The 27993-nt window shown below is 45.0% G+C and overlaps 1 protein-coding gene and 1 non-coding gene across 5 annotated transcripts; both read left to right on the top strand.

Annotated features, from left to right (window-relative positions):
* The first annotated feature begins 1040 nt into the window (after positions 1–1040).
* On the top strand, positions 1041–27993 carry LOC147912843 (MHC class I-like protein MILL1). 4 transcript variants are annotated; one of them, XM_087421492.1, is made up of 6 exons: positions 1041–1298; positions 23123–23386; positions 23631–23912; positions 25266–25544; positions 25663–25799; positions 26765–27993. In XM_087421492.1, the coding sequence occupies exons 1-5, from the start codon at positions 1205–1207 to the stop codon at positions 25764–25766; spliced, it is 1023 nt and encodes a 340-aa protein (XP_087277618.1). In that variant the 5' UTR covers positions 1041–1204; the 3' UTR covers positions 25767–25799; positions 26765–27993. The 4 variants fall into 4 exon arrangements, with proteins under 4 accessions (XP_087277618.1, XP_087277619.1, XP_087277617.1 ...); XM_087421493.1 differs by lacking the exon at positions 1041–1298 and adding an exon at positions 13073–13538; XM_087421491.1 differs by lacking the exon at positions 1041–1298 and adding an exon at positions 19533–20046.
* Positions 22801–22907, top strand: LOC147912844 (U6 spliceosomal RNA). The gene has a single exon (XR_015549657.1). It is a non-coding gene; the product is annotated as a U6 spliceosomal RNA (small nuclear RNA).

Here is a 27993-nt window from a genome sequence, read left to right on the forward strand (position 1 = left end):
CACTCCCCATGGAGAGAACTCAGACATTCAGGACTCTGGCAATTGCACAATTATTTCTGCTACAGCAGCCTCCTGCCTGGTCCCCTGTCTCCTGTCCCCACCCTCCCGTCAACCCTCCTCCCAGCAGACAGACACGGGGACGTTCCACAAATCCGACCACTTCCATCTCCTGCTTATGACCCATCCGTGGCTCCCGGTGCACTGAGGATAAAATCCACAGTCCTCACGGAGGCCTGCAAGGTGACCACCCCTGCCGCCCCTCTCCCTGCCCGCCCTCTGCCCTCCCAGTGCTCACCCTCTCTGAAATAGTCACAGTTCTCTCCCATTCTTAAAATCTGACCTCACAAGTCCCCTCCTCCAGCTAGACACCCCTGACCCCTGTGCATCCCATCCAGCCCTGCTCACTCTAGGTCATCAGTGTCTGTGGTGGCCTGTGCTCTCCACTGTACGGTAAGACTCAAAAGGACAGGTTCTGGGCCTAAGTCACCATGTGACCCCAGCATCATCTAGCTCAGGGCTAGGCACAGAGCAGGTGCTCAGGGAATACTGAATGAATAAATGGATGGACGGATGGAAGGATGGATGGATGGATGGATGGATGGATGGAAGGATGGATGGAAGGAACATACTTGGGGTCCTGGGCAGAGCTGATGGAGAGTTTGGGTCCTTGGGAGGCTCTGGGGCCTGCCAGACCCGCAGAGTAAGGTGGGCTGGGCCTTAGGCTTCAATATGCAAAATGAAAGTAGACGCTGGAAATGACGGGCATGCAATTTGTGCATCCAGACTGTGACAGACCAGGCCCCAAGGGGCTCTAGGGTGGGTTTGGAAGCGTTTGACTGTTTTTATGTTAATTAGACACAACCAGCAACCACCCTGAAGCTAACCAAGCCTCCCTACACCAGCTCCATCCATGATCTTGCCTTAATTTTCATAGCAAGATCTCTTCAGGAGGAGATTAAGCCTCATTAGGGTAATCTGCAGTGTATGCGGAAGCACTTTTTCCAACTGAGCCTGCGCAAGCCAATACCCGCCTCTCTTTTTTGAATATTCGTTCCCCAACCAACATAAAAGTTCCTGCTTCCTTTGGAAAATATTCCTCACTGCCCTCTACTTGCTGCAAATACACTTTACTTTGTGAGACAACTTCTACTGGTGTAGAGTGGAGCGAGCCCACTTGGTTTGGCATCAAGACCTCTGAACAGAGATGGGGATAGGGTCCCCTGGGGACCCCAGAGCCCTGAGCCACCTGCTGCTCCTGTTGCTGCTACTGCAGGAGGAGTCCCTGGAGTCCGGCACTGGTGAGCATCTGAGCCGCTATGGGCGAAGGGGTGGGGGGGGAGTCTGGGTGCGGAGTCTGGGTGCGGATGGGGGACTGTGCGTTGTGTGGGGCTGGCGGGAGGAGAGGGGATGTTAGGACTTGCAGAGGGCGCGCTTGCAGGGGGCTCTACCCAAGTGGGCAGGAGCGTTTGAGGGGCATGGCAGCAGGGAGAGGGGGATGTGGGTGTCCTCAGGGTGCTGGTGTGGGCTCAGTGTTTCCTGGGATGGAGGGTCCGCAGGGGGCACGTGAGTGTCTGGGGGCCTGGGAGGCGCGGGCAGGGAGGACGGTGAGGGTTCCCTGGAGACACGTGGAGAGGGGGGCGGTGAGTGTCCGGATCACTCCGTGGGGGCGATGTCTGTATGGGGTGTCCGCAGGCAGCCAGAGGAGTACCTGGGGCGGTGGTGGGGACGGTGAGGGTCTCTGGGGATGGCAGGGAGGCAGGTGAGGATCTGCAGGGGGCAGTGTGGGGGCAGAAAGTGTGGGAGGGGGGCTGCGAGCAAAATAGCAGTGAGTGAGGGAAGTAGCCAGGAGCATGTGGGCGGCCACGGAAGGGAATGGCGATTGTGTGTGTGTGTGTGTGTGTGTGTGTGTGTGTGTGTGGTCCTTTTGAAGGGGGAGGAGATCAGCAGGGAAGCTGGTATTTGGGAGCCGTGGGGGAGGATGGTGAGTATCTGGAGTCCTTGAAAGGGGGCTGGTGTCTGAGGGGCTGCAGTATGGGGGTGGTAACGGTCTGGGGAGGCAGGCTAGCAGGGAGGCAGGTGAGGGTCTTGGGGGTCATCAGGTTTGTGCCGGCTTTATGAAACATATCTGGGGTGCTCTTGTTAGCTAACCAAGTGGGCTCACCTCCTGGTGAGTTAAATAAGACTCTACACCAGTGGAAGTTGTCTCACAAAGTACAGTGTATTTGCAGCAAATAGGAGGCCATGATGAATCATTTCCAAAGTCATGGTATCCCTGAACAAAGGGGTAAAAGCAGGAACTTTTTAAAACTAAAAGCAGGAACTTTTATTTCAGTTGGGAAATGAACATTCAAAAGGGAGAGGTGGGTATTTGCTTGTGCAGGCTCAATTGGAAAACGTGCTTCCTCATAATGAGGCATAAGCTCTTCCTGGAGAGATCTTTGCATTAAAAATAAGGCAAAGATCATGTGTGTAGCTCTGTGGTGAGGATTCCTCAGCTTCAGGATGGTTGGTGGGTACATGTCCACCAGCGTTTAAGTGCGTCAGCTCCACTTCAGCGGCCCGGTGTTCGCAGGTTCAGACCCAGGGGCCTGGACTGCCTGCATTTGCTTCTTTCAGTCTGGGATAACATCTGCTCTGCCTGAAGAGCTCCCATTGGCTTTTCCTTTAGTGCAGACCTGATAGCAGCGACTGTGCACATTTTTTTTCTTAAACCATCTTTGTTCTGACTTCCTTCCACTATAGTATTTTTTCTGGCTATAGATTTGTAAGTTGGTAATGATTTTATTTCAGCACTTGGAAGATGTCGTTTCACTGTGTTCTGCTTTCCATCATTTCTGTTGAGGAGTCAGCTCTGACGGCCTTATAAAATGCTCCCTAAAAGTAACATGTCTTATTTTCTCTGGGTGTTTTGATTTGCAATGTTTCTCTCTGTCTCGACTGTTCAATATTTTGGCCATGATGTTCTCAGGGGGCTTTGTTTCTGTTTATCCTGCTTAAAGCTGAGAGCTTCCTGAACCTCGTTTTGATGTCTTTCATTTGTTCTGGACAATTCTTGGCTATTATGTCCTTGAATAATGCCAGTGTTGCATTTTCTCTCTTCTCTCCTGAAACTCCAGTTGAAGGAAGTAAAAATTGTATTAAAAATTAAAAAGTTACTACCTTAGAGACAGGCACCTCCACGCCCTAAGGATTCCTGGTATAGGGGGGAACGTTTATCGATCCTGACTGACTCTATTCATGAAAGACCCACCCTAAACTGTTCGGGGAAGAATTGAGAACAAGAGAGTGCTCCAGAGGGATAAGTTTGGGAGGGTCGGGGTGGAGGGGGTCCAGATGGGGACGCCTGTGTGTAACCTGATAATCGCTTCGCGCCATAGCAATTCGCGCCATAAAATGTAACTGTTTAAATGTTTTAAATTAGCCAATCATGTAAGACCGCGCCAACCTTTTCCCGCTTTGTGCTTCTAAGCCCTATATAAGAGTTTGCCCTTTAAGGTCCGGGGTTGACTCCTCTGTCTCCTGCGAGAGATACGTGTCGACCCGGAGCTCCGCTTAATAAACCTCTTGCGTTTGCATCAAGCTCGGTCTTCTGTGTCTGTGGGTCCGCGCCTTCCCGAGACTGGAGTTGGGGTTTCCTTTTTGGGATCCTACATTTGGGGGCTCGTCCGGGATCTGCGCGGTCACCCCAGACTCCGAAGACCTCTTGGAGGTAAGCCTGAGTGACTGGGTGTGTGAGTGTGTGCGGCGCCGCGAAGCATTGTTTTGGTTTCGGTATCTGGGCAGCCGCCGCTTCGGGCCGTGAAGACCGAGTGGCTGCAGTGGCAGACGTGCTGGGAACTGCAGGCTGCCACCCTGGGGGACGCCCCAAGGGACAAGGGGAGTCAGGAAAGCCTGACCACCCCCCCCTTCAGGTGGAAAAAGAAACGGCACTCTTTTTCCCAGGGAGGACACGAAAACCCCTCCCGTCTGAAGCCGCCTTCGGTTGGCTTGTAGAGACGCCAACCGGGCGAGGTTGTTTATGTTTTGGTGTGTCTTTGGTGTTCGTTGTTCTGTTTTTGTTCGTCACGTGGACCTCATTTGACGGGATGAGATCCTACAGCTGGAGGATCTGCCTTCTCCCTGGACTACTGCAGATGGTGAGATACAGGAACGCCTGACAAAAGCCGGCAAAAAGGTAAGACTTCTTACCACGTCAGCCTCCTGGAATCTCTATCTGTGGAGTCCGGCGGAAAGAAATGGTGAGAATTTTTTCTCTTTCTAAATTTAGATTGGCAGGAAAAAATAATTGGGAAACTAGTTTCTTGGGCTTTTAGTGACTCTTGGTTTAAATTTGGTAGAGTACTCTTGGTTTTTGATCTTGATCCCTTTTCCTCCCAAAGGTAGTCTCTGTTTTTCTCTTTTGTCTGTGTCTTTTGTCATAAGAAGGAAATACCATAGGGTAGGATGCAGGCATAGGCCCTATTAGCCTGCTGTCCGGGCCGGCCCCACAGACTGGTGAGTTTGCGGGTCTCACCAGACCGGCGTCTACAAACTTTGCTGTGGGTTATTATGCACATGAAGTGAAGGTCATTGCCGAAGGCATCTTGGAAGCCAAAAAGGCCGCAAATTTAAGTGGGCGCGGGTCGAGCAGTTAAGAGCCATTAGGGCGCTCGCCACTTTCAGAAGACTCCCGTGACAGGATAAGTTGGGTCATGGAACGGGGTAGATGACACAGGTCCCCCGCCAACTGCAAAAAAATGTCCGTGCAATGACGAGGTACTCTGTAAAGCACACAGTCCCCGACCCCGCGGCACCTCCCCCCCAGGTATTATTCTGGCTCCAAGAGACCTAAGGCGTGGCGTGGTTAAAGCTGTCATTGTGCACATAAGAAAAAAAAAAAAAAAACCGGATGAGGTTTTTCCTTCTGTCTTGTTCTGTGTCCTGAGAAAACTTGGCTTTGTGACCAGTGAGAATATTCTCCTTGGTCTCCACCATACGGAAGGTGCATTTACCGGGGTGCACCTTGATGGCCAGTCGAGTACACTGGGGTTCCGAACTGTCTCTGTCCGGCTGGGCCAAGCTCTCAGGGGAGTCTGAATATCTTTGGGAGTAAGTTCTGTAGATCATGGGGGCTACATCATCTGCGCCCTCACCAGGGACGCCTCTTGCATCCATGGGAAAGATTTATTCTAAGCGTAAAAAGTTACCTCCGGGTCTTTCCTTAAAAAGGCTTATTGGTTCGAGTCACTATTAGAATAAATATACAAGTGAAGATCCTACTCGTCAATGGCCAGACGACGGAACCTTTGAATTGAAAAAACTTCTAAATTGGGAAAAAAAAATGTTTTGAGAGCTCTCACATAATTGCTTAATTGGTACCTAAGAATTAAGGCTAAAAAAAAAAAGGGAAAAATTTGACTAGTCTTAAGACCTTGACTCAGGTTACAATTAAATTGAAAACATGTAAAAGTGTAAATGTTGATAAGATTATAAAGGTTAGAATGTTTGAGCTAATTTTATATAAAGAGGTTACATCAACCTTGCCTGAGTATGTTTTAAAATGTCTGACTGGGAATGCTCCCCTGGTCCAAAATTATAAGACCAAGACCTATTGATAAAAATCTTAATGATAACTATGTTTAAAGATATAAAAAGTGATAAAAACTGCATAAAATTTTGTAAAAAAAAAACTGATGTTATTTCTATTACAAAACTGGTTAACAAAAATAATAATTTAAATGATGGTTAATTTTATCTGAAGTCTTATAAAGTCTTGTAGGCAATCTAAATAATTATTGAAAATAAGTAACTAAATAGTTGTGAAAAAGATAAACGTTAGATAAACTTTACACAATAATTATGTGTTATGGTGGTTACAGCTTCCAAGCTCTTTCTGGTAACTTAAAACTTTAGAGTTTTGCTAAATTTTATGATAAAAATTCTCTAAATATCATCATTTCCAAATAAGATAGGATATTAGACATTGATTGCTAAATGTACATTTGTCTACTTTTGGCTTTTCATTACAGAAAAACTAAAAGGTGTTTTAGGTCTATTGGTAAACATGTGTTTTATTAAAAGATTATACTATAAAGTAACATATTTCTAAAAGTTATAAAGTGTTCATAAATTTTCCAATCCACAAAATGCTAATGTAAAAAAGTTTATAACTGCTTACTTAGTTTTTACTTAGAAGTCAAAGTCTATAAGGGTTAAAATTTCTAATTAATATATGTGATTAAAGCTACTAAAAAATTAAAAAAAAATATGTCTGTATACAAAAAAAATAAGATATATAAAAAAAAACAAAAAATAAAAATGTTTTGTTTAGTCGATTAAAAAAGATAAATTTGTCCTCAAGTACTAAAAAGAAAAAAAAAGACATGAGACAAATTCTAAATATAAAAAAAAAGTTATAAGTTTGTAAAAAAAAAATTCTAAAAAAAGAGTTTTTACATGGTCAAGTTGGCTAAGATTAAAATAAATTTAATTAAATAAATGAGTTTTAATATCAAAAATAAGCTGGTACAAAATTATAATTTAGTCTTATTTCTCTTAAAAAGATAATTTTCTTAAACTTGATAAAGAGGTTACAAAAGATTTTTCTTTACCTTTGAATAAGTCTACCTAAAAGACAAAAAATCTATGTTTTGTTAAAATAATTTCCTGTGTTCAAAAGACTGAGGTCTCTCTATTAAGGCTTTTAGACTGTTAATGCTATGTTTGCTTTGACTGTTTATATTTTTGACAAGCTCCCCAAAATTCATATCTTAAAGTCTTTTTTTACTTTTTCTTTAAAAATTTTCAAAGGGCCCTGGAACTTCTCAAAAAAATTTGCTCTCTTCCTATAAAGAGAAAGATACTAAACTTATTAGGCTGATTCAGTATGTTAAATTACATAGAAAAGATTGTCAGACAAGTGATGATAAGTCTGCTTAGGTGCTATTATGTGGGTAAATGTTATTAATATAAATGTTTTAAAATTGTACAACATTACTGAAATACTGATCTGTCCTGATTATCAGTCATAATTCTGGTTATTATTATTTTAAAGTGTTATATGTCACAAAATTAACCAAATTTCTCTGTCAATTGCCATTTTGAGGTCTTGTTCTTTACAGACTTATTTCTTTGCTCTAATGCTTTTGCAAAATGTTTCAACTTCAGAAAAATTCATAAAAAAAGACTCTGACATTTACACTGAAGTACAGGCTTCTGATAAACTTTCTGATCATAAAACTGAACTTGATAAAAAATTACAGAAATCTGTTAGAGAGACTGATAACTTCATGAAACTGCTAACAAAAAGATTGGGATCAAGAATAGATTACACAGGACTAAATGAACTGATTATAATTTTTATGATTTTTCATTTAAAATATTGCTGAATTTTTAATGTTTTGTTTTTCAGATTTAAAAAAACTTTTTCTTTTCTCCTGAGCTAGTTATGACTTATAGCAATTTGATAAATAATACTTTTGTAAGTAAAATTAAAATATTTATCTTTTTCTCTCTATCTGATCCCTCAAATTTAGAAACTCTTAGTGAATATTATTGTTTTCATGACAATATAGTTATTTGCATAAGTTCAATAAAAATCTGTTCTCCTTGTAACAGGACACAATTAAAAACACTGGTTATATTACCAAGGTTATGACTGGAACATCATATTTGCGATATAACCATACAGCTTTGAAAAATAAAGATTAGACTTTATAAAATAAAGCCACGTAAAAATATTGGCCTGGTACCTTGTGTTCCAAGCAGCACTTACCAAGATAAATAAAAAATGTCACTTATCTGGCAGGTACAAGGAACCTTAAAATATTTTGGAAAAACCTCAAAATAAAAAAATTCACCCAGGGCCGGCCCTGTGGCTTGGTGGTTAAGTGCGTGCGCTGCAATGCTGGTGGCCCGGTTCGATCCCGGAGTGCGCATCGAGGCACCACTTCTCCGTCCATCCTGAGGCCAAGTCCCACATACAGCAACTAGAAGGATGTGCAGCTATGACATACAACTATCTACTGGGGCTTTGGGGGGAAAAAAATAAAATAAATAAAATCTTTAAAAAAAAAAAAAAAAAAAAAAATTCACCCAAATTTATAGGTATTGCAGGCAAAGTCTGGTGACAAAATCCTTGGCTTGGCTTTCCTGGCCTCGAGAGGCCTTTGAAGTTCAATGTGAGATTCCTTATAAAAAGTTCCAGCAAAGCAGATTTAAAAGAGCCTATGTGATCAATTGCTATTCTTGCTGTACTTATGTTAATAATTGGGCCAACTCTATCTTAATAAAAATGAGGGTGATTTTAAAAAAAAATTATATTTCAGTAAAAACTATAATATACATTTGCAGACATTAGATCCTAGTTTTGTTAATTGTCTTTTGAGGTTTTTATTTTATATCTGTTGACTAGACTGGATCCTGATTTCTTCCAGTCTCCTGAAATATCTGGCTACAGATCTCCAAACTAACGCTTTTGATTTTTTCCTTCATTTTCATTTGAATTCACTGAAAACTGAACCTGCCCTTTTTCCTGAAGCCTTACAAACTAAAGCTGATGGACTTGATACCATAATATAGGCGTAACCTTAAGAGCCCACCTACATCACCACCTTCCAAAAAAAACTCAATTGAACTGATCTATCATCAGGACTATAAAATGTGTTCAGTGAGATAAAACAATCTACCAACTCAGCTTCTGGACTATGAGACTTCTTTAAGGTTGAAGAAGACTGTGAACGTTTTAGTTTCAAAGGCGGGACTGTGAGAGATCAAGATTTGGCCACCCTAAAATATATCTCTTTACCTTGATTGTTTTCTCTGAAGGACATTTGACCTCCTGCAGTACCTACTAGACAAAGATGGCACAGACTGTTTAACTTAGTACGGAGAGCTTACTACGCCTTAAATGGCTCCAACCCTGAAATGACTGAAGCATGCTGGCTATGCCTAGCGGTCAGCCCCCCCCTTATTATAAAAAAATTGCCACCATGGGGGTCTATAATAACACCACGGACCACACGACTTGTCTTTGGGGCAAAAAAGGGCGGCTAACCCTAACGGATATATCGGGGACCGGTTCAAGACTATGCTTAAAAAAAATTCCCCCGGGCTACCAGGCTCTATGTAATAAGACTGAAGTCAGCCTTCCGACCACTCCTGGTTATTTTTTGATACCAGGGCCCAATAGGTGATGGGCTTGCTCCACAGGCCTGACCCCCTGCATCTCAACTGGCGTATTCAATTCGTCACAAGATTTTTGCGTGCTTGTGCAGTTGGTGCCTAAAATTTATTATCATACTGCCAATAGTTTCGAAGATAAATTTAACCAGAGATCCAGATTATAAAAAAGAAAACCAGTATCCCTCACCCTGGCTGTACTCCTGAGACTGAGAGTTGCCGCGGGCATAGAGACTGACACTACGGCCTTAGTCACAGGAAAAAAGAGATTAACTGCCTTGAGCAATGCTATAGATGAAGACCTCAGGACCTTAAAACAGTCCATCTCTAAACTAAAAGAGTCCTCACCTCCCTGTCTGAAGTAGTGCTCCAGAATAAAAAAAGATTAGACCTGCTGTTTTTAAGAGAGAGAAGACCTTGTGCGGTCCTTAAAGAAGACTGCTGTTTCTATGCAGATCACACAGGGGTAGTCCGAGATTCAATGCAAAGATTAAAGAAAAGATTAGACATGAGGCAGCGAAGCAGAGAGGCGCAACAGAGCTGGTTTGAATCCTGGTTCACTAAGTCCCCTGGATGACGACCTTACTATCCTCCCTAGCAGGACCCTTGCTGATTTTTTTTCTACTTTTAGTTTTTGGACCGTGTGTTTTCAATAGAATTACTGCTTTCATAAGAAAAAGAGTCAATGCAGTGCATGCTATGACGCTCCAACGCCATTACCAAGCTCTCCCACGCAATGAGCCACTGATAGTAGACACCGAAAACTAAGTTCTAAGATTAGAACTAGAGACAAAAGAAGAAGTGGGGAATGAAGGAAGTAAAACTTGTATTAAAAATTAAAAAGTTACTACCTTAGAGACAGGCACCTCCACGCCCTAAGGATTCCTGGTATAGGGGGGAACGTTTATCGATCCTGACTGACTCTATTCATGAAAGACCCACCCTAAACTGTTCGGGAAAAAATTGAAAACAAGAGAGTGCTCCAGAGGGATAAGTTTGGGAGGGTCGGGGTGGAGGGGGTCCAGATGGGGACGCGTGTGTGTAACCTGATAATCGCTTCGCGCCATAGCAATTCGCGCCATAAAATGTAACTGTTTAAATGTTTTAAATTAGCCAATCATGTAAGACCGCGCCAACCTTTTTCCGCTTTGTGCTTCCAAACCCTATATAAGAGTTTGCCCTTTAAGGTCCGGGGTCGACTTCTCTGTCTCCTGCGAGAGATACGTGTCGACCCAGAGCTCCGCTTAATAAAACCTCTTGCGTTTGCATCAAGCTCGGTCTTCTGTGTCTGTGGGTCCGCGCCTTCCCGAGACTAGAGTTGGGGTTTCCTTTTTGGGATCCTACACAAATACACTTTACTTTGTGAGACAACTTCTACTGGTGTAGAGTGGAGCGAGCCCACTTGGTTTGGCATCAAGACCTCTGAACAGAGATGGGGATAGTGTCCCCTGGGGACCCCAGAGCCCTCAGCCACCTGCTGCTCCTGTTGCTGCTACTGCAGGAGGAGTCCCTGGAGTCCCGCACTGGTGAGCATCTGAGCCGCTATGGGCGAAGGGGTGGGGGGGGAGTCTGGGTGCGGATGGGGGACTGTGCGTTGTGTGGGGCTGGCGGGAGGAGAGGGGATGTTAGGACTTGCAGAGGGCGCGCTTGCAGGGGGCTCTACCCAAGTGGACAGGAGCGTTTGAGGGGCATGGCAGCAGGGAGAGGGGGATGTGGGTGTCCTCAGGGTGGTGGTGTGGGCTCAGTGTTTCCTGGGATGGAGGGTCCGCAGGGGGCACGTGAGTGTCTGGGGGCCTGGGAGGCGCGGGCAGGGAGGACGGTGAGGGTTCCCCGGAGACACGTGGAGAGGGGGGCGGTGAGTGTCCGGATCACTCCGTGGGGGGCGATGTCTGTATGGGGTGTCCGCAGGCAGCCAGAGGAGTACCTGGGGGCGGTGGTGGGGGACGGTGAGGGTCTCTGGGGATGGCAGGGAGGCAGGTGAGGATCTGCAGGGGGCAGTGTGGGGGCAGAAAGTGTGGGAGGGGGCTGCGAGCAAAATAGCAGTGAGTGAGGGAAGTAGCCAGGAGCATGTGGGCGGCCACGGAAGGGAATGGCGATTGTGTGTGTGTGTGTGTGTGTGTGTGTGTGTGTGGTCCTTTTGAAGGGGAGGAGATCAGCAGGGAAGCTGGTATTTGGGAGCCGTGGGGAGGATGGTGAGTATCTGGAGTCCTTGAAAGGGGGCTGGTGTCTGAGGGGCTGCAGTATGGGGGTGGTAACGGTCTGGGGAGGGAGGCTAGCAGGGGGGCAGGGGAGGGTCTTGGGGTCATCAGGTTTGTGCCGGCTTTATGAAACATATCTGGGGTGCTCTTGTTAGCTAACCAAGTGGGCTCACCTCCTGGTGAGTTAAATAAGACTCTACACCAGTGGAAGTTGTCTCACAAAGTACAGTGTATTTGCAGCAAATAGGAGGCCATGATGAATCATTTCCAAAGTCATGGTATCCCTGAACAAAGGGGTAAAAGCAGGAACTTTTTAAAACTAAAAGCAGGAACTTTTATTTCAGTTGGGAAATGAACATTCAAAAGGGAGAGGTGGGTATTTGCTTGTGCAGGCTCAATTGGAAAACGTGCTTCCTCATAATGAGGCATAAGCTCTTGCTGGAGAGATCTTTGCATTAAAAATAAGGCAAAGATCATGTGTGTAGCTCTGTGGTGAGGATTCCTCAGCTTCAGGATGGTTGGTGGGTACATGTCCACCAGCGTTTAAGTGCGTCAGCTCCACTTCAGCGGCCCGGTGTTCGCAGGTTCAGACCCAGGGGCCTGGACTGCCTGCATTTGCTTCTTTCAGTCTGGGATAACATCTGCTCTGCCTGAAGAGCTCCCATTGGCTTTTCCTTTAGTGCAGACCTGATAGCAGCGACTGTGCACATTTTTCTTAAACCATCTTTGTTCTGACTTCCTTCCACTATAGTATTTTTTCTGGCTATAGATTTGTAAGTTGGTAATGATTTTATTTCAGCACTTGGAAGATGTCGTTTCACTGTGTTCTGCTTTCCATCATTTCTGTTGAGGAGTCAGCTCTGACGGCCTTATAAAATGCTCCCTAAAAGTAACATGTCTTATTTTCTCTGGGTGTTTTGATTTGCAATGTTTCTCTCTGTCTCGACTGTTCAATATTTTGGCCATGATGTTCTCAGGGGGCTTTGTTTCTGTTTATCCTGCTTAAAGCTGAGAGCTTCCTGAACCTCGTTTTGATGTCTTTCATTTGTTCTGGACAATTCTTGGCTATTATGTCCTTGAATAATGCCAGTGTTGCATTTTCTCTCTTCTCTCCTGAAACTCCAGTTGAAGGAAGTAAAATTGTATTAAAAATTAAAAGTTACTACCTTAGAGACAGGCACCTCCACGCCCTAAGGATTCCTGGTATAGGGGGGAACGTTTATCGATCCTGACTGACTCTATTCATGAAAGACCCACCCTAAACTGTTCGGGGAAGAATTGAGAACAAGAGAGTGCTCCAGAGGGATAAGTTTGGGAGGGTCGGGGTGGAGGGGGTCCAGATGGGGACGCCTGTGTGTAACCTGATAATCGCTTCGCGCCATAGCAATTCGCGCCATAAAATGTAACTGTTTAAATGTTTTAAATTAGCCAATCATGTAAGACCGCGCCAACCTTTTCCCGCTTTGTGCTTCTAAGCCCTATATAAGAGTTTGCCCTTTAAGGTCCGGGGTTGACTCCTCTGTCTCCTGCGAGAGATACGTGTCGACCCGGAGCTCCGCTTAATAAACCTCTTGCGTTTGCATCAAGCTCGGTCTTCTGTGTCTGTGGGTCCGCGCCTTCCCGAGACTGGAGTTGGGGTTTCCTCTTTGGGATCCTCCATTTGGGGGCTCGTCCGGGATCTGCGCGGTCACCCCAGACTCCGAAGACCTCTTGGAGGTAAGCCTGAGTGACTGGGTGTGTGAGTGTGTGCGGCGCCGCGAAGCATTGTTTTGGTTTCGGTATCTGGGCAGCCGCCGCTTCGGGCCGTGAAGACCGAGTGGCTGCAGTGGCAGACGTGCTGGGAACTGCAGGCTGCCACCCTGGGGGACGCCCCAAGGGACAAGGGGAGTCAGGAAAGCCTGACCACCCCCCCCTTCAGGTGGAAAAAGAAACGGCACTCTTTTTCCCAGGGAGGACACGAAAACCCCTCCCGTCTGAAGCCGCCTTCGGTTGGCTTGTAGAGACGCCAACCGGGCGAGGTTGTTTATGTTTTGGTGTGTCTTTGGTGTTCGTTGTTCTGTTTTTGTTCGTCACGTGGACCTCATTTGACGGGATGAGATCCTACAGCTGGAGGATCTGCCTTCTCCCTGGACTACTGCAGATGGTGAGATACAGGAACGCCTGACAAAAGCCGGCAAAAAGGTAAGACTTCTTACCACGTCAGCCTCCTGGAATCTCTATCTGTGGAGTCCGGCGGAAAGAAATGGTGAGAATTTTTTCTCTTTCTAAATTTAGATTGGCAGGAAAAAATAATTGGGAAACTAGTTTCTTGGGCTTTTAGTGACTCTTGGTTTAAATTTGGTAGAGTACTCTTGGTTTTGATCTTGATCCCTTTTCCTCCCAAAGGTAGTCTCTGTTTTTCTCTTTTGTCTGTGTCTTTTGTCATAAGAAGGAAATACCATAGGGTAGGATGCAGGCATAGGCCCTATTAGCCTGCTGTCCGGGCCGGCCCCACAGACTGGTGAGTTTGCGGGTCTCACCAGACCGGCGTCTACAAACTTTGCTGTGGGTTATTATGCACATGAAGTGAAGGTCATTGCCGAAGGCATCTTGGAAGCCAAAAAGGCCGCAAATTTAAGTGGGCGCGGGTCGAGCAGTTAAGAGCCATTAGGGCGCTCGCCACTTTCAGAAGACTCCCGTGACAGGATAAGTTGGGTCATGGAACGGGGTAGATGACACAGGTCCCCCGCCAACTGCAAAAAAATGTCCGTGCAATGACGAGGTACTCTGTAAAGCACACAGTCCCCGACCCCGCGGCACCTCCCCCCCAGGTATTATTCTGGCTCCAAGAGACCTAAGGCGTGGCGTGGTTAAAGCTGTCATTGTGCACATAAGAAAAAAAAAAAAAAAAACCGGATGAGGTTTTTCCTTCTGTCTTGTTCTGTGTCCTGAGAAAACTTGGCTTTGTGACCAGTGAGAATATTCTCCTTGGTCTCCACCATACGGAAGGTGCATTTACCGGGGTGCACCTTGATGGCCAGTCGAGTACACTGGGGTTCCGAACTGTCTCTGTCCGGCTGGGCCAAGCTCTCAGGGGAGTCTGAATATCTTTGGGAGTAAGTTCTGTAGATCATGGGGGCTACATCATCTGCGCCCTCACCAGGGACGCCTCTTGCATCCATGGGAAAGATTTATTCTAAGCGTAAAAAGTTACCTCCGGGTCTTTCCTTAAAAAGGCTTATTGGTTCGAGTCACTATTAGAATAAATATACAAGTGAAGATCCTACTCGTCAATGGCCAGACGACGGAACCTTTGAATTGAAAAAACTTCTAAATTGGGAAAAAAAAATGTTTTGAGAGCTCTCACATAATTGCTTAATTGGTACCTAAGAATTAAGGCTAAAAAAAAAAAGGGAAAAATTTGACTAGTCTTAAGACCTTGACTCAGGTTACAATTAAATTGAAAACATGTAAAAATGTAAATGTTGATAAGATTATAAAGGTTAGAATGTTTGAGCTAATTTTATATAAAGAGGTTACATCAACCTTGCCTGAGTATGTTTTAAAATGTCTGACTGGGAATGCTCCCCTGGTCCAAAATTATAAGACCAAGACCTATTGATAAAAATCTTAATGATAACTATGTTTAAAGATATAAAAAGTGATAAAAACTGCATAAAATTTTGTAAAAAAAAAACTGATGTTATTTCTATTACAAAACTGGTTAACAAAAATAATAATTTAAATGATGGTTAATTTTATCTGAAGTCTTATAAAGTCTTGTAGGCAATCTAAATAATTATTGAAAATAAGTAACTAAATAGTTGTGAAAAAGATAAACGTTAGATAAACTTTACACAATAATTATGTGTTATGGTGGTTACAGCTTCCAAGCTCTTTCTGGTAACTTAAAACTTTAGAGTTTTGCTAAATTTTATGATAAAAATTCTCTAAATATCATCATTTCCAAATAAGATAGGATATTAGACATTGATTGCTAAATGTACATTTGTCTACTTTTGGCTTTTCATTACAGAAAAACTAAAAGGTGTTTTAGGTCTATTGGTAAACATGTGTTTTATTAAAAGATTATACTATAAAGTAACATATTTCTAAAAGTTATAAAGTGTTCATAAATTTTCCAATCCACAAAATGCTAATGTAAAAGTTTATAACTGCTTACTTAGTTTTTACTTAGAAGTCAAAGTCTATAAGGGTTAAAATTTCTAATTAATATATGTGATTAAAGCTACTAAAAATTAAAAAATATGTCTGTATACAAAAAAAATAAGATATATAAAAAAAAACAAAAAATAAAAATGTTTTGTTTAGTCGATTAAAAAAGATAAATTTGTCCTCAAGTACTAAAAAGAAAAAAAAAGACATGAGACAAATTCTAAATATAAAAAAAGTTATAAGTTTGTAAAAAAATTCTAAAAAGAGTTTTTACATGGTCAAGTTGGCTAAGATTAAAATAAATTTAATTAAATAAATGAGTTTTAATATCAAAAATAAGCTGGTACAAAATTATAATTTAGTCTTATTTCTCTTAAAAAGATAATTTTCTTAAACTTGATAAAGAGGTTACAAAAGATTTTTCTTTACCTTTGAATAAGTCTACCTAAAAGACAAAAAATCTATGTTTTGTTAAAATAATTTCCTGTGTTCAAAAGACTGAGGTCTCTCTATTAAGGCTTTTTAGACTGTTAATGCTATGTTTGCTTTGACTGTTTATATTTTTGACAAGCTCCCCCAAAATTCATATCTTAAAGTCTTTTTTTTACTTTTTTCTTTAAAAATTTTCAAAGGGCCCTGGAACTTCTCAAAAAAATTTGCTCTCTTCCTATAAAGAGAAAGATACTAAACTTATTAGGCTGATTCAGTATGTTAAATTACATAGAAAAGATTGTCAGACAAGTGATGATAAGTCTGCTTAGGTGCTATTATGTGGGTAAATGTTATTAATATAAATGTTTTAAAATTGTACAACATTACTGAAATACTGATCTGTCCTGATTATCAGTCATAATTCTGGTTATTATTATTTTAAAGTGTTATATGTCACAAAATTAACCAAATTTCTCTGTCAATTGCCATTTTGAGGTCTTGTTCTTTACAGACTTATTTCTTTGCTCTAATGCTTTTGCAAAATGTTTCAACTTCAGAAAAATTCATAAAAAAAGACTCTGACATTTACACTGAAGTACAGGCTTCTGATAAACTTTCTGATCATAAAACTGAACTTGATAAAAAATTACAGAAATCTGTTAGAGAGACTGATAACTTCATGAAACTGCTAACAAAAAGATTGGGATCAAGAATAGATTACACAGGACTAAATGAACTGATTATAATTTTTATGATTTTTCATTTAAAATATTGCTGAATTTTTAATGTTTTGTTTTTTCAGATTTAAAAAAAACTTTTTCTCTTTTCTCCTGAGCTAGCTATGACTTATAGCAATTTGATAAATAATACTTTTGTAAGTAAAATTAAAATATTTATCTTTTTCTCTCTATCTGATCCCTCAAATTTAGAAACTCTTAGTGAATATTGTTGTTTTCATGGCAATATAGTTATTTACATAAGTTCAATAAAAATCTGTTCTCCTTGTAACAGGACACAATTAAAAACACTGGTTATATTACCAAGGTTATGACTGGAACATCATATTTGCGATATAACCATACAGCTTTTGAAAAATAAAGATTAGACTTTATAAAATAAAGCCACGTAAAAATATTGGCCTGGTACCTTGTGTTCCAAGCAGCACTTACCAAGATAAATAAAAAATGTCACTTATCTGGCAGGTACAAGGAACCTTAAAATATTTTGGAAAAACCTCAAAATAAAAAAATTCACCCAGGGCCGGCCCTGTGGCTTGGTGGTTAAGTGCGTGCGCTGCAATGCTGGTGGCCCGGGTTCGGATCCCGGGTGCGCATCGAGGCACCACTTCTCCGTCCATCCTGAGGCCAAGTCCCACATACAGCAACTAGAAGGATGTGCAGCTATGACATACAACTATCTACTGGGGCTTTGGGGGGAAAAAAATAAAATAAATAAAATCTTTAAAAAAAAAAAAAAAAAAAAATTCACCCAAATTTATAGGTATTGCAGGCAAAGTCTGGTGACAAAATCCTTGGCTTGGCTTTCCTGGCCTCGAGAGGCCTTTGAAGTTCAATGTGAGATTCCTTATAAAAAGTTCCAGCAAAGCAGATTTAAAAGAGCCTATGTGATCAATTGCTATTCTTGCTGTACTTATGTTAATAATTGGGCCAACTCTATCTTAATAAAAATGAGGGTGATTTTAAAAAAAAATTATATTTCAGTAAAAACTATAATATACATTTGCAGACATTAGATCCTAGTTTTGTTAATTGTCTTTTGAGGTTTTTATTTTATATCTGTTGACTAGACTGGATCCTGATTTCTTCCAGTCTCCTGAAATATCTGGCTACAGATCTCCAAACTAACGTTTTTGATTTTTTCCATCATTTTCATTTGAAATCACTGAAAACTGAACCTGCCCTTTTTCCTGAAGCCTTACAAACTAAAGCTGATGGACTTGATACCATAATATAGGCGTAACCTTAAGAGCCCACCTACATCACCACCTTCCAAAAAAAACTCAATTGAACTGATCTATCATCAGGACTATAAAATGTGTTCAGTGAGATAAAACAATCTACCAACTCAGCTTCTGGACTATGAAACTTCTTTAAGTTTCAAAAAGACTGTGAAACTTTTAGTTTCAAAGGCGGGACTGTGAGAGATCAAGATTTGGCCACCCTAAAATATATCTCTTTACCTTGATTGTTTTCTCTGAAGGACATTTGACCTCCTGCAGTACCTACTAGACAAAGATGGCACAGACTGTTTAACTTAGTACGGAGAGCTTACTACGCCTTAAATGGCTCCAACCCTGAAATGACTGAAGCATGCTGGCTATGCCTAGCGGTCAGCCCCCCCCTTATTATAAAAAAATTGCCACCATGGGGGTCTATAATAACACCACGGACCACACGACTTGTCTTTGGGGCAAAAAAGGGCGGCTAACCCTAACGGATATATCGGGGACCGGTTCAAGACTATGCTTAAAAAAAATTCCCCCGGGCTACCAGGCTCTATGTAATAAGACTGAAGTCAGCCTTCCGACCACTCCTGGTTATTTTTTGATACCAGGGCCCAATAGGTGATGGGCTTGCTCCACAGGCCTGACCCCCTGCATCTCAACTGGCGTATTCAATTCGTCACAAGATTTTTGCGTGCTTGTGCAGTTGGTGCCTAAAATTTATTATCATACTGCCAATAGTTTCGAAGATAAATTTAACCAGAGATCCAGATTATAAAAAAGAAAACCAGTATCCCTCACCCTGGCTGTACTCCTGAGACTGAGAGTTGCCGCGGGCATAGAGACTGACACTACGGCCTTAGTCACAGGAAAAAAGAGATTAACTGCCTTGAGCAATGCTATAGATGAAGACCTCAGGACCTTAAAACAGTCCATCTCTAAACTAAAAGAGTCCCTCACCTCCCTGTCTGAAGTAGTGCTCCAGAATAAAAAAAGATTAGACCTGCTGTTTTTAAGAGAGAGAAGACCTTGTGCGGTCCTTAAAGAAGACTGCTGTTTCTATGCAGATCACACAGGGGTAGTCCGAGATTCAATGCAAAGATTAAAGAAAAGATTAGACATGAGGCAGCGAAGCAGAGAGGCGCAACAGAGCTGGTTTGAATCCTGGTTCACTAAGTCCCCCTGGATGACGACCTTACTATCCTCCCTAGCAGGACCCTTGCTGATTTTTTTTCTACTTTTAGTTTTTGGACCGTGTGTTTTCAATAGAATTACTGCTTTCATAAGAAAAAGAGTCAATGCAGTGCATGCTATGACGCTCCAACGCCATTACCAAGCTCTCCCACGCAATGAGCCACTGATAGTAGACACCGAAAACTAAGTTCTAAGATTAGAACTAGAGACAAAAGAAGAAGTGGGGAATGAAGGAAGTAAAACTTGTATTAAAAATTAAAAAGTTACTACCTTAGAGACAGGCACCTCCACGCCCTAAGGATTCCTGGTATAGGGGGGAACGTTTATCGATCCTGACTGACTCTATTCATGAAAGACCCACCCTAAACTGTTCGGGAAAAAATTGAAAACAAGAGAGTGCTCCAGAGGGATAAGTTTGGGAGGGTCGGGGTGGAGGGGGTCCAGATGGGGACGCGTGTGTGTAACCTGATAATCGCTTCGCGCCATAGCAATTCGCGCCATAAAATGTAACTGTTTAAATGTTTTAAATTAGCCAATCATGTAAGACCGCGCCAACCTTTTTCCGCTTTGTGCTTCCAAACCCTATATAAGAGTTTGCCCTTTAAGGTCCGGGGTCGACTTCTCTGTCTCCTGCGAGAGATACGTGTCGACCCAGAGCTCCGCTTAATAAAACCTCTTGCGTTTGCATCAAGCTCGGTCTTCTGTGTCTGTGGGTCCGCGCCTTCCCGAGACTAGAGTTGGGGTTTCCTTTTTGGGATCCTACACAAATACACTTTACTTTGTGAGACAACTTCTACTGGTGTAGAGTGGAGCGAGCCCACTTGGTTTGGCATCAAGACCTCTGAACAGAGATGGGGATAGTGTCCCCTGGGGACCCCAGAGCCCTCAGCCACCTGCTGCTCCTGTTGCTGCTACTGCAGGAGGAGTCCCTGGAGTCCCGCACTGGTGAGCATCTGAGCCGCTATGGGCGAAGGGGTGGGGGGGGAGTCTGGGTGCGGATGGGGGACTGTGCGTTGTGTGGGGCTGGCGGGAGGAGAGGGGATGTTAGGACTTGCAGAGGGCGCGCTTGCAGGGGGCTCTACCCAAGTGGACAGGAGCGTTTGAGGGGCATGGCAGCAGGGAGAGGGGGATGTGGGTGTCCTCAGGGTGGTGGTGTGGGCTCAGTGTTTCCTGGGATGGAGGGTCTGCAGGGGGCACGTGAGTGTCTGGGGGCCTGGGAGGCGCGGGCAGGGAGGACGGTGGGGGGTGCCCGGAGGCACGTGGAGAGGGGGGGGGGGGGTGTCGGGGTCACTCCGGGGGGGGCGATGTCTGTAGGGGGTGGCCGCAGGCAGCCGGAGGAGTACGTGGGGGCGGGGGTGGGGGACGGTGAGGGTCTCTGGGGATGGCAGGGAGGCAGGTGAGGATCTGCAGGGGGCAGTGTGGGGGCAGAAAGTGTGGGAGGGGGCTGCGAGCAAAATAGCAGTGAGTGAGGGAAGTAGCCAGGAGCATGTGGGCGGCCACGGAAGGGAATGGCGATTGTGTGTGTGTGTGTGTGTGTGTGTGTGTGTGGTCCTTTTGAAGGGGGAGGAGATCAGCAGGGAAGCTGGTATTTGGGAGCCGTGGGGGAGGATGGTGAGTATCTGGAGTCCTTGAAAGGGGGCTGGTGTCTGAGGGGCTGCAGTATGGGGGTGGTAACGGTCTGGGGAGGCAGGCTAGCAGGGAGGCAGGTGAGGGTCTTGGGGGTCATCAGGTTTGTGCCGGCTTTATGAAACATATCTGGGGTGCTCTTGTTAGCTAACCAAGTGGGCTCACCTCCTGGTGAGTTAAATAAGACTCTACACCAGTGGAAGTTGTCTCACAAAGTACAGTGTATTTGCAGCAAATAGGAGGCCATGATGAATCATTTCCAAAGTCATGGTATCCCTGAACAAAGGGGTAAAAGCAGGAACTTTTTAAAACTAAAAGCAGGAACTTTTATTTCAGTTGGGAAATGAACATTCAAAAGGGAGAGGTGGGTATTTGCTTGTGCAGGCTCAATTGGAAAACGTGCTTCCTCATAATGAGGCATAAGCTCTTCCTGCAGAGATCTTTGCATTAAAAATAAGGCAAAGATCATGTGTGTAGCTCTGTGGTGAGGATTCCTCAGCTTCAGGATGGTTGGTGGGTACATGTCCACCAGCGTTTAAGTGCGTCAGCTCCACTTCAGCGGCCCGGTGTTCGCAGGTTCAGACCCAGGGGCCTGGACTGCCTGCATTTGCTTCTTTCAGTCTGGGATAACATCTGCTCTGCCTGAAGAGCTCCCATTGGCTTTTCCTTTAGTGCAGACCTGATAGCAGCGACTGTGCACATTTTTTTTCTTAAACCATCTTTGTTCTGACTTCCTTCCACTATAGTATTTTTTCTGGCTATAGATTTGTAAGTTGGTAATGATTTTATTTCAGCACTTGGAAGATGTCGTTTCACTGTGTTCTGCTTTCCATCATTTCTGTTGAGGAGTCAGCTCTGACGGCCTTATAAAATGCTCCCTAAAAGTAACATGTCTTATTTTCTCTGGGTGTTTTGAATTGCAATGTTTCTCTCTGTCTCGACTGTTCAATATTTTGGCCATGATGTTCTCAGGTGGCTTTGTTTCTGTTTATCCTGCTTAAAGCTGAGAGCTTCCTGAACCTCGTTTTGATGTCTTTCATTTGTTCTGGACAATTCTTGGCTATTATGTCCTTGAATAATGCCAGTGTTGCATTTTCTCTCTTCTCTCCTGAAACTCCAGTGATACAGATGAGAGGGTCGCACATGTCACTTATGCTTAACTTTCCCTTTTTCTCCATTCATATTTCTCTAAGCTTCTGTTTTGTATATTCCATTTTCCCATCCTCCAGCTCACTAACCCTGTTTTTCTCTGTCTCATCTGCTGCAGATCCCATCCAGTGAGTTCAAAACTTCAGATATCGTGTATTTCATTCCTAGAATTCCCATTTTATTTTTATACATTTCAGTTCTCTGGTGAAATCCTCTTTCCTTTCAAATACTTTGCCCATTTTCTTAAACATATTAATATTAAAATTTTTTCTGCTAATAGCAACATCGGGATCATTTGAAAGTCGGCTCCAATTCTCTGGGATCTTCTCCATTTCTTGATTACCAGTCTTGTATCCCCTCATCTTTGGAGGTCAACAAATTCACGTTGAATCCTGGACGTTACATACAATACACCCGTCTTGGCTTCAGTTGATGTCATTTTCTGCCCAGGAAAAGTTTATTCTTTTCCTTGGTTCGGTAGAATATATAAGGGCCTTATGGCCTCAATTGAATCAGGATGGACCTGGGTCAGCACAAGGTCACAGTTCTAGGAGGATTCCGAAACTGGCGCTGTGGCCTTCAGAGGTTTCAGCTGAGAGCCTGGCAGTTCTTCTCTTCTGGGTCTAGAAGGCCATGGGAAATTTCCCACGGAGGCTCGGAGTTTCCTGCCCTGTGCAGCTGTGATCTCTCAGTCGTGTCTGCTTCTCTCTCTGCCCAAATATACTTCTGCTTTCTCTTCCACGTCTTAACGGCTCTCTTATCTCTTTCCACCCTAGTCTTTTTGCCTGACCCTCTCTTCCTCTCATCCTGTCCACCACAAAGCACTCTGCTTGGTTCCTTGCACTCCCCTCTGGGATGGGTCAGGACAGAGTAGCCTGATTTAAATAACTCAAGACAGAGGCAGCTGTTAGAAACCTTGAATTGGTGCTCGCTTCGGCAGCACATATACTAAAATTGGAACGATACAGAGAAGATTAGCATGGCCCCTGCGCAAGGATGACATGCAAATTCGTGAAGCGTTCCATATTTTTCGGTACATGTGTGTGGTGATGGGTTGTAATTAGTATTTTGGTGGTGAACATGATGTAATCTATGCAGAAATAGAAGTACAATGATGTACACCTGAAATTTTTACTATGTTATAAACCAATGTTACTGCAATAAACAAAAAATTAAAAAAAAAAAAAAAAAAAGAAAAGAAACCTTGAATTGGTCTGCGAATCACCCACGTGTCCTCCTCCCTCAGGAACCCACACTCTCCGCTACGACCTCATGGCCCTGTCCCTGGACAGGCCTGGGAAGCCCCAGTTGCTGGCCCTGGGGTACTTTGATGATGAGCTCTTCCTGTGCTATGATGGCGAGAGCCAGAGGGCAGAGCCCCGGGGTCTAGGGATCAAGATGGACCTGGGAGCTGAGACCTGGGAGAGAGAGACCAAGGACCTGAAGGAGAAGGAGCGGCAGCTCAGACAGATGCTGACAGAGATCATAGGTCAGCAGGGCCAGGGCCCAGGTGAGTGTGGGTAGGGCCAGGGGCACGTGGGTCCGAGTCTGGTCCCTGCCCTGTTTATCCTGCAGCTGGGGGAGGGGAGGGCACAGCAAGGCTGGAATTGCACAGAGAGATGAGGGCCCCCTGAGACTGCACCAGGTTCCTCAGATGTGGGTGGAGGAGACGACATATCCCTCTGGGCGGGAGTCCTGTTGGGTGGAGAGGTTCTGGGACAGTGAGGTGACAGGTACTGCCTGGGGTGGGCCAGGCCTTCACTCCCTCCAGGCCACATTGGGCTGTGAGCTCCAGGGAGACCTCACTGTTAGAGGCTTATGGCGCTTGGGCTACAACGGGCAAGATCAGGACTTCCTCACCTTCGACTCAGAGACCCTCCCATGGACGGTGGCCACGCCCTCAGCCCAGCACATCAAGAAGCTCTGGGAGACCCAAGGCCCCAGGGCTGATCCCATTAAGATTTTCCTGAGTGTGACTTGTCCTGCCCAACTCTGGAGATACCTGGGCTCCTGGAGGGGCCTCCTGGAGAATAGAGGTACTGACCTGGTTGGGAGGGTCAACCCACTGAGTCTGCCCCTGGTTCCTACAAGGAAGAGAACTTTCCTGCTGTTCTCTGAGTGGCTGTCCTGCCCTGGCCTTAGGTTAGGTGCTGAGTTCTGACTAAATTGTCTGAGAGGCAAACCCATGTGGGTGGGTGAGGGGTCTCCTCTGGACGCATTGCTGGTCAATCAGCTGGAGAATTGGAGAGTCCCAGGATGTGGGCCCGGATCTCAGACCTCAGGCCCCAGGCAGTCAGGAAAAGGAAACCTTTTCTCTCCTTTTTTCTCCTCATTCTCTGGGATGTGGACTTTGAGTGGGGAGACATCTAGGTTTCAACTCCTTGGTGGAGGCCCTAAGATGAGGCCAACCTGGCTGGGAGCCAAGATAGAAAAGAAAATTCCAGCTCTGGAGCAAGGGTCACATATTCACATCCAAACCACCCAGAATCATATTACCAGGGTCATCCCACTTTTATTCTGCTTCCACTTTTAGAAAAGTCTAGTTTAAAGTTTCCTCCTGGGCCGGCCCCGTGGCTTGGTGGTTAAGTGAGCGCGCTCCACTGCTGGCGACCCGGGTTCGGATCCTGGGCTCGCACTGACGCGCTGCTTCTCTGGCCATGCTGAGGCCGCGTCCCACATACAGCAACTAGAAGGATGTGCAGCTGTGACACACAACTATCTACTGGGGCTTTGGGGGGAAAAAAATAAATAAATAAAATCTTTAAAGTTTCCTCCTCATCTACGTCTGTGACAGAAAATGAAAAGAAAGAGTAAATACTGGTATGTGTCTGTGTTTTGTGGGGTGGGTATGAAAATATCTATAATCATCCAGAAGTCTCCTTACATCCTGGAATGTAAGGCCCAGGATGAAAGAATCGGACTGCAGGGCCAGCTGGCCATCCTTGTGGACAGTCCCTCCATCGCCCCCTGGAGCATGTGGAGCTGATTCTGTTGGGGAGGAAGGAGGTACATCACTGAGGTCTGATTCTCACTCCCTGTAGAGCAGAGCAGCCCCTCTGTCCCATCAGTGCCTGAAAATTCTTCCAAACCGTGTGCTGAGCATCCTCAGGTGGATGCGATGGCCCCTGAGAGCAGGGAGTTTGTCTCCTTTCAGGCTCTCCAGGTGGGTGAGGGCCTGACACCCTTGGAGGGTCCTGGGGCTATTGGAGCAGCGTGGGGTCCTCCCACAGTCCTCTCTCCACTGGGGACGTAGCCCCCTTGGAGTGGTGGCTGGGGGCAAATGTGCAAGGGTCATTTCTAAGGGCTGGCTGGTTCCTGCTCTTGGTTTCCCTGCAGTGGAAGGAGGGAGCGTCCTTGGCCTCACTGACCAGTGCTTTGTCTCCCCCCAGATCCCCCGTCAGTGACTGTGACCCGCAGTAAGAACCTGGTGGGCCAGGTCCTCCTGAGGTGCTGGGCTTTTAGCTTCTATCCTCGGGGTGCCACACTGACCTGGCTTCGGGATGGGGAGCCCATGCACCAGGGCAGCTTTGGGCCTGGGGCCAACCTGCCCAGTGGGGACGGGACCTACCAGACCTGGGTGGCCACTTGGATCCCCCCTGGAGAGGAGCAGAGGTTCGCCTGCCACGTGGGACACTGCGGGCTGAACACCACGGTCCCTGCAGTCTCTGGTGAGGAACCAGGGGAGCCCTCGGGGTCCAGGGAGCTGGAGGCAGAGTTGGTATACGATTCTCATGTGCAAAAGGGCTCACTGGGTATAATCGAAGCCCATTTCATGGTGACCTCCAGGGCGTGAAGGTCAGAGGGCTTCCTGTGCGGCTGCTCCTGCTGCGGCTCCTCTCGCTGTGTCCACTGTCGCTGCTGTGTTGTATTTGGTGGTGGTCGAAGCCTAGACAAGGAAGCACACAGAGTATGTGAGAGCCCAGGTGAGAAACACATGGGAAATGGAGGAGAATGGGTCTGGTTCTTCTCTGGGTGGTGAGTGGAGACAGATCTCTCCTGTTAAAAACAAGGCAACAGGGGCTGGCCAGGTGGCGCAGTGGTTAAGTGCGCGTGCTCTGCTTTGGCGGCCCGGGGTTCACAGGTTCGGATCCTGGGCATGCTCCGATGCACCGCTTGTCAAGCCATGCTGTGGCAGCGTCCCATATAAAGTGGAGGAAGATGGGCATGGATGTTAGCCCAGGGCCAGTCTTCCTCAGCAAAAAGAGGAGGATTGGCAGATGTTAGCTCAGGGCCACTCTTCCTCACAAAAAAAAAAAAAAAAAAGAAATTTCCAAACTATTTTGGGGCCGGTCCCATGGCTTAGTGGAGAAGTTGACGCACTCTGCTGCTGGTGGCCCGGGTTCGGATCCCGGGCGTGCACCGAGGCACTGCTTCTCTGGCCATGCTGAGGCCGCGTCCCACATACAGCAACTAGAAGGATGTGCAACTATGACATACAACTATCTACTGTGGCTTTGGGAGAAAAATAAAATTAAATTAAATTAAAAAAAAATAAAAAGCCAACAGGCTCCAGAGTTCCTTATGCTAAGCCCCACGTCATCACCAATGCAAAATTTTATTCAGTGACCGTTTCAGCTCTCCCAGAAATGGATTTTAAACCCCTCAACCAGGAATCTGTTCAGCACTAGTCAGGTCATCTGCCTGATAGACCCCTGCCATCCCCCAAAGGAAGGTGACCTTGCAATAACCAAGCTGCCTTTTTGCCTAACATAACTTCCCTGTTCCTGCTCCCTTCTGCCTAAAAATCCCTTGCCTTGGACAGCTCTTCAGAGCTCCTTTCTATCTGCTAGACTGGTTGCTGCCCAGTTCATGAGTTGTTGAATGAAGCCGGTAAGATCTTTAAAATTTACTCACTTGGATTTTGTTCTTTAACATTTCTTTCCTCCAGGAACAGGAGAAGAATAGACAAGCTGAATGTTTTTTGTGTGTGTGTGTGAGGAAGATTAGCCCTGAGCTAACACTTGTGCCAGTCCTCCTCTTTTTACTCAGGAAGATTGGCCCTGGGCTAACATCCGTGCCCATCTTCCTCTACTTTGCATGTGGGACGCCTGCCACAGCATGGCTTGATGAGCAGTATGTAGGTCCCCGTTGGGACCTGAAACTGTGAACTCCAGGCCTCCGAACTGGGGCACTCGAACTTGACCTCTACGCCTCCAGGCCGCCACTGACAAGCCGTCTTCTTGTTTGCAGGATGAGCATACCAGATGTGTATTATGAAATTTGGCTAAAAAAAAGAAAAAAACAGAAAGACTCAACCATTTATCCTGCCTTTCAAATTCACATAAGACCGGGACCTCATGATATTCACTTAGTTGGGAAAGAGAGGTGTTTTTTGTGCAGAAGTAGTCCAAATAATAAAGATAGAAAAACAAAGGCAGAATTACATTATCACCGCTTTGTGACCCTAATGAATGAATGGATCTCAGCAGTAACCATCAAGGGCCACTGCATGGCCACAGGGAGACAGCTGGATGTTGTGCGCCTCCTGGTGGAAGTACAGAGTGCTACCCCTGATGTCCCTCCAACATCAATTTACTGTAAAGAGAAAGCAATTGACTGGGAACAAAGAATCATATTCAACCACATGGTGGACAGGTCCTCGGCAAAGGCACAGTCTTTCTGGAAAACTACAGGAGAAACCACTTTGTTTCTTTACCAAATAAACTGCCAGAAAACACACAAATAATAAAGATGGAGAGGGAATCAATATGAAGCCGGGTACCTGCGGGTTACTGTAAATATTCAATATGATTTACCTTTCCACCTTCTTATGAAAAGAAGTTCATCTTGTCAATTTGCTGTTTTCTTGTTTAACCTGAGGGGTGACTCAAAGGTCACAAGGATTTATGAGCTTGTTTTACAGAAGGAGAATGCCTTCAAGGAAGTTACCACCACCAGATAACCAACCCCCAGCTGCCCTTGATGTCCAGAAGTTAGATAGCCCAGGGGTTCATTGGGAGTGACCCCTTCATTTCTCTGAAACTCCTCCTGCCAAGCCCCTTAGCTCCTTAAAACCCCCTGCTGCTTTCTTCTCTTGTTAAGGCAGATTTGAGAGAACCTATCCTCCCACCTTCTAGTTTTGGCCAATTCGAATAAAGCTTTGTCCATCTCCAAGCA

This window comes from Ceratotherium simum, chromosome 33 (assembly GCF_057802395.1).
Source record: "Ceratotherium simum simum isolate JZ-2026a chromosome 33, ASM5780239v1, whole genome shotgun sequence".
Classification (NCBI taxonomy): Eukaryota; Metazoa; Chordata; class Mammalia; order Perissodactyla; family Rhinocerotidae; genus Ceratotherium; species Ceratotherium simum.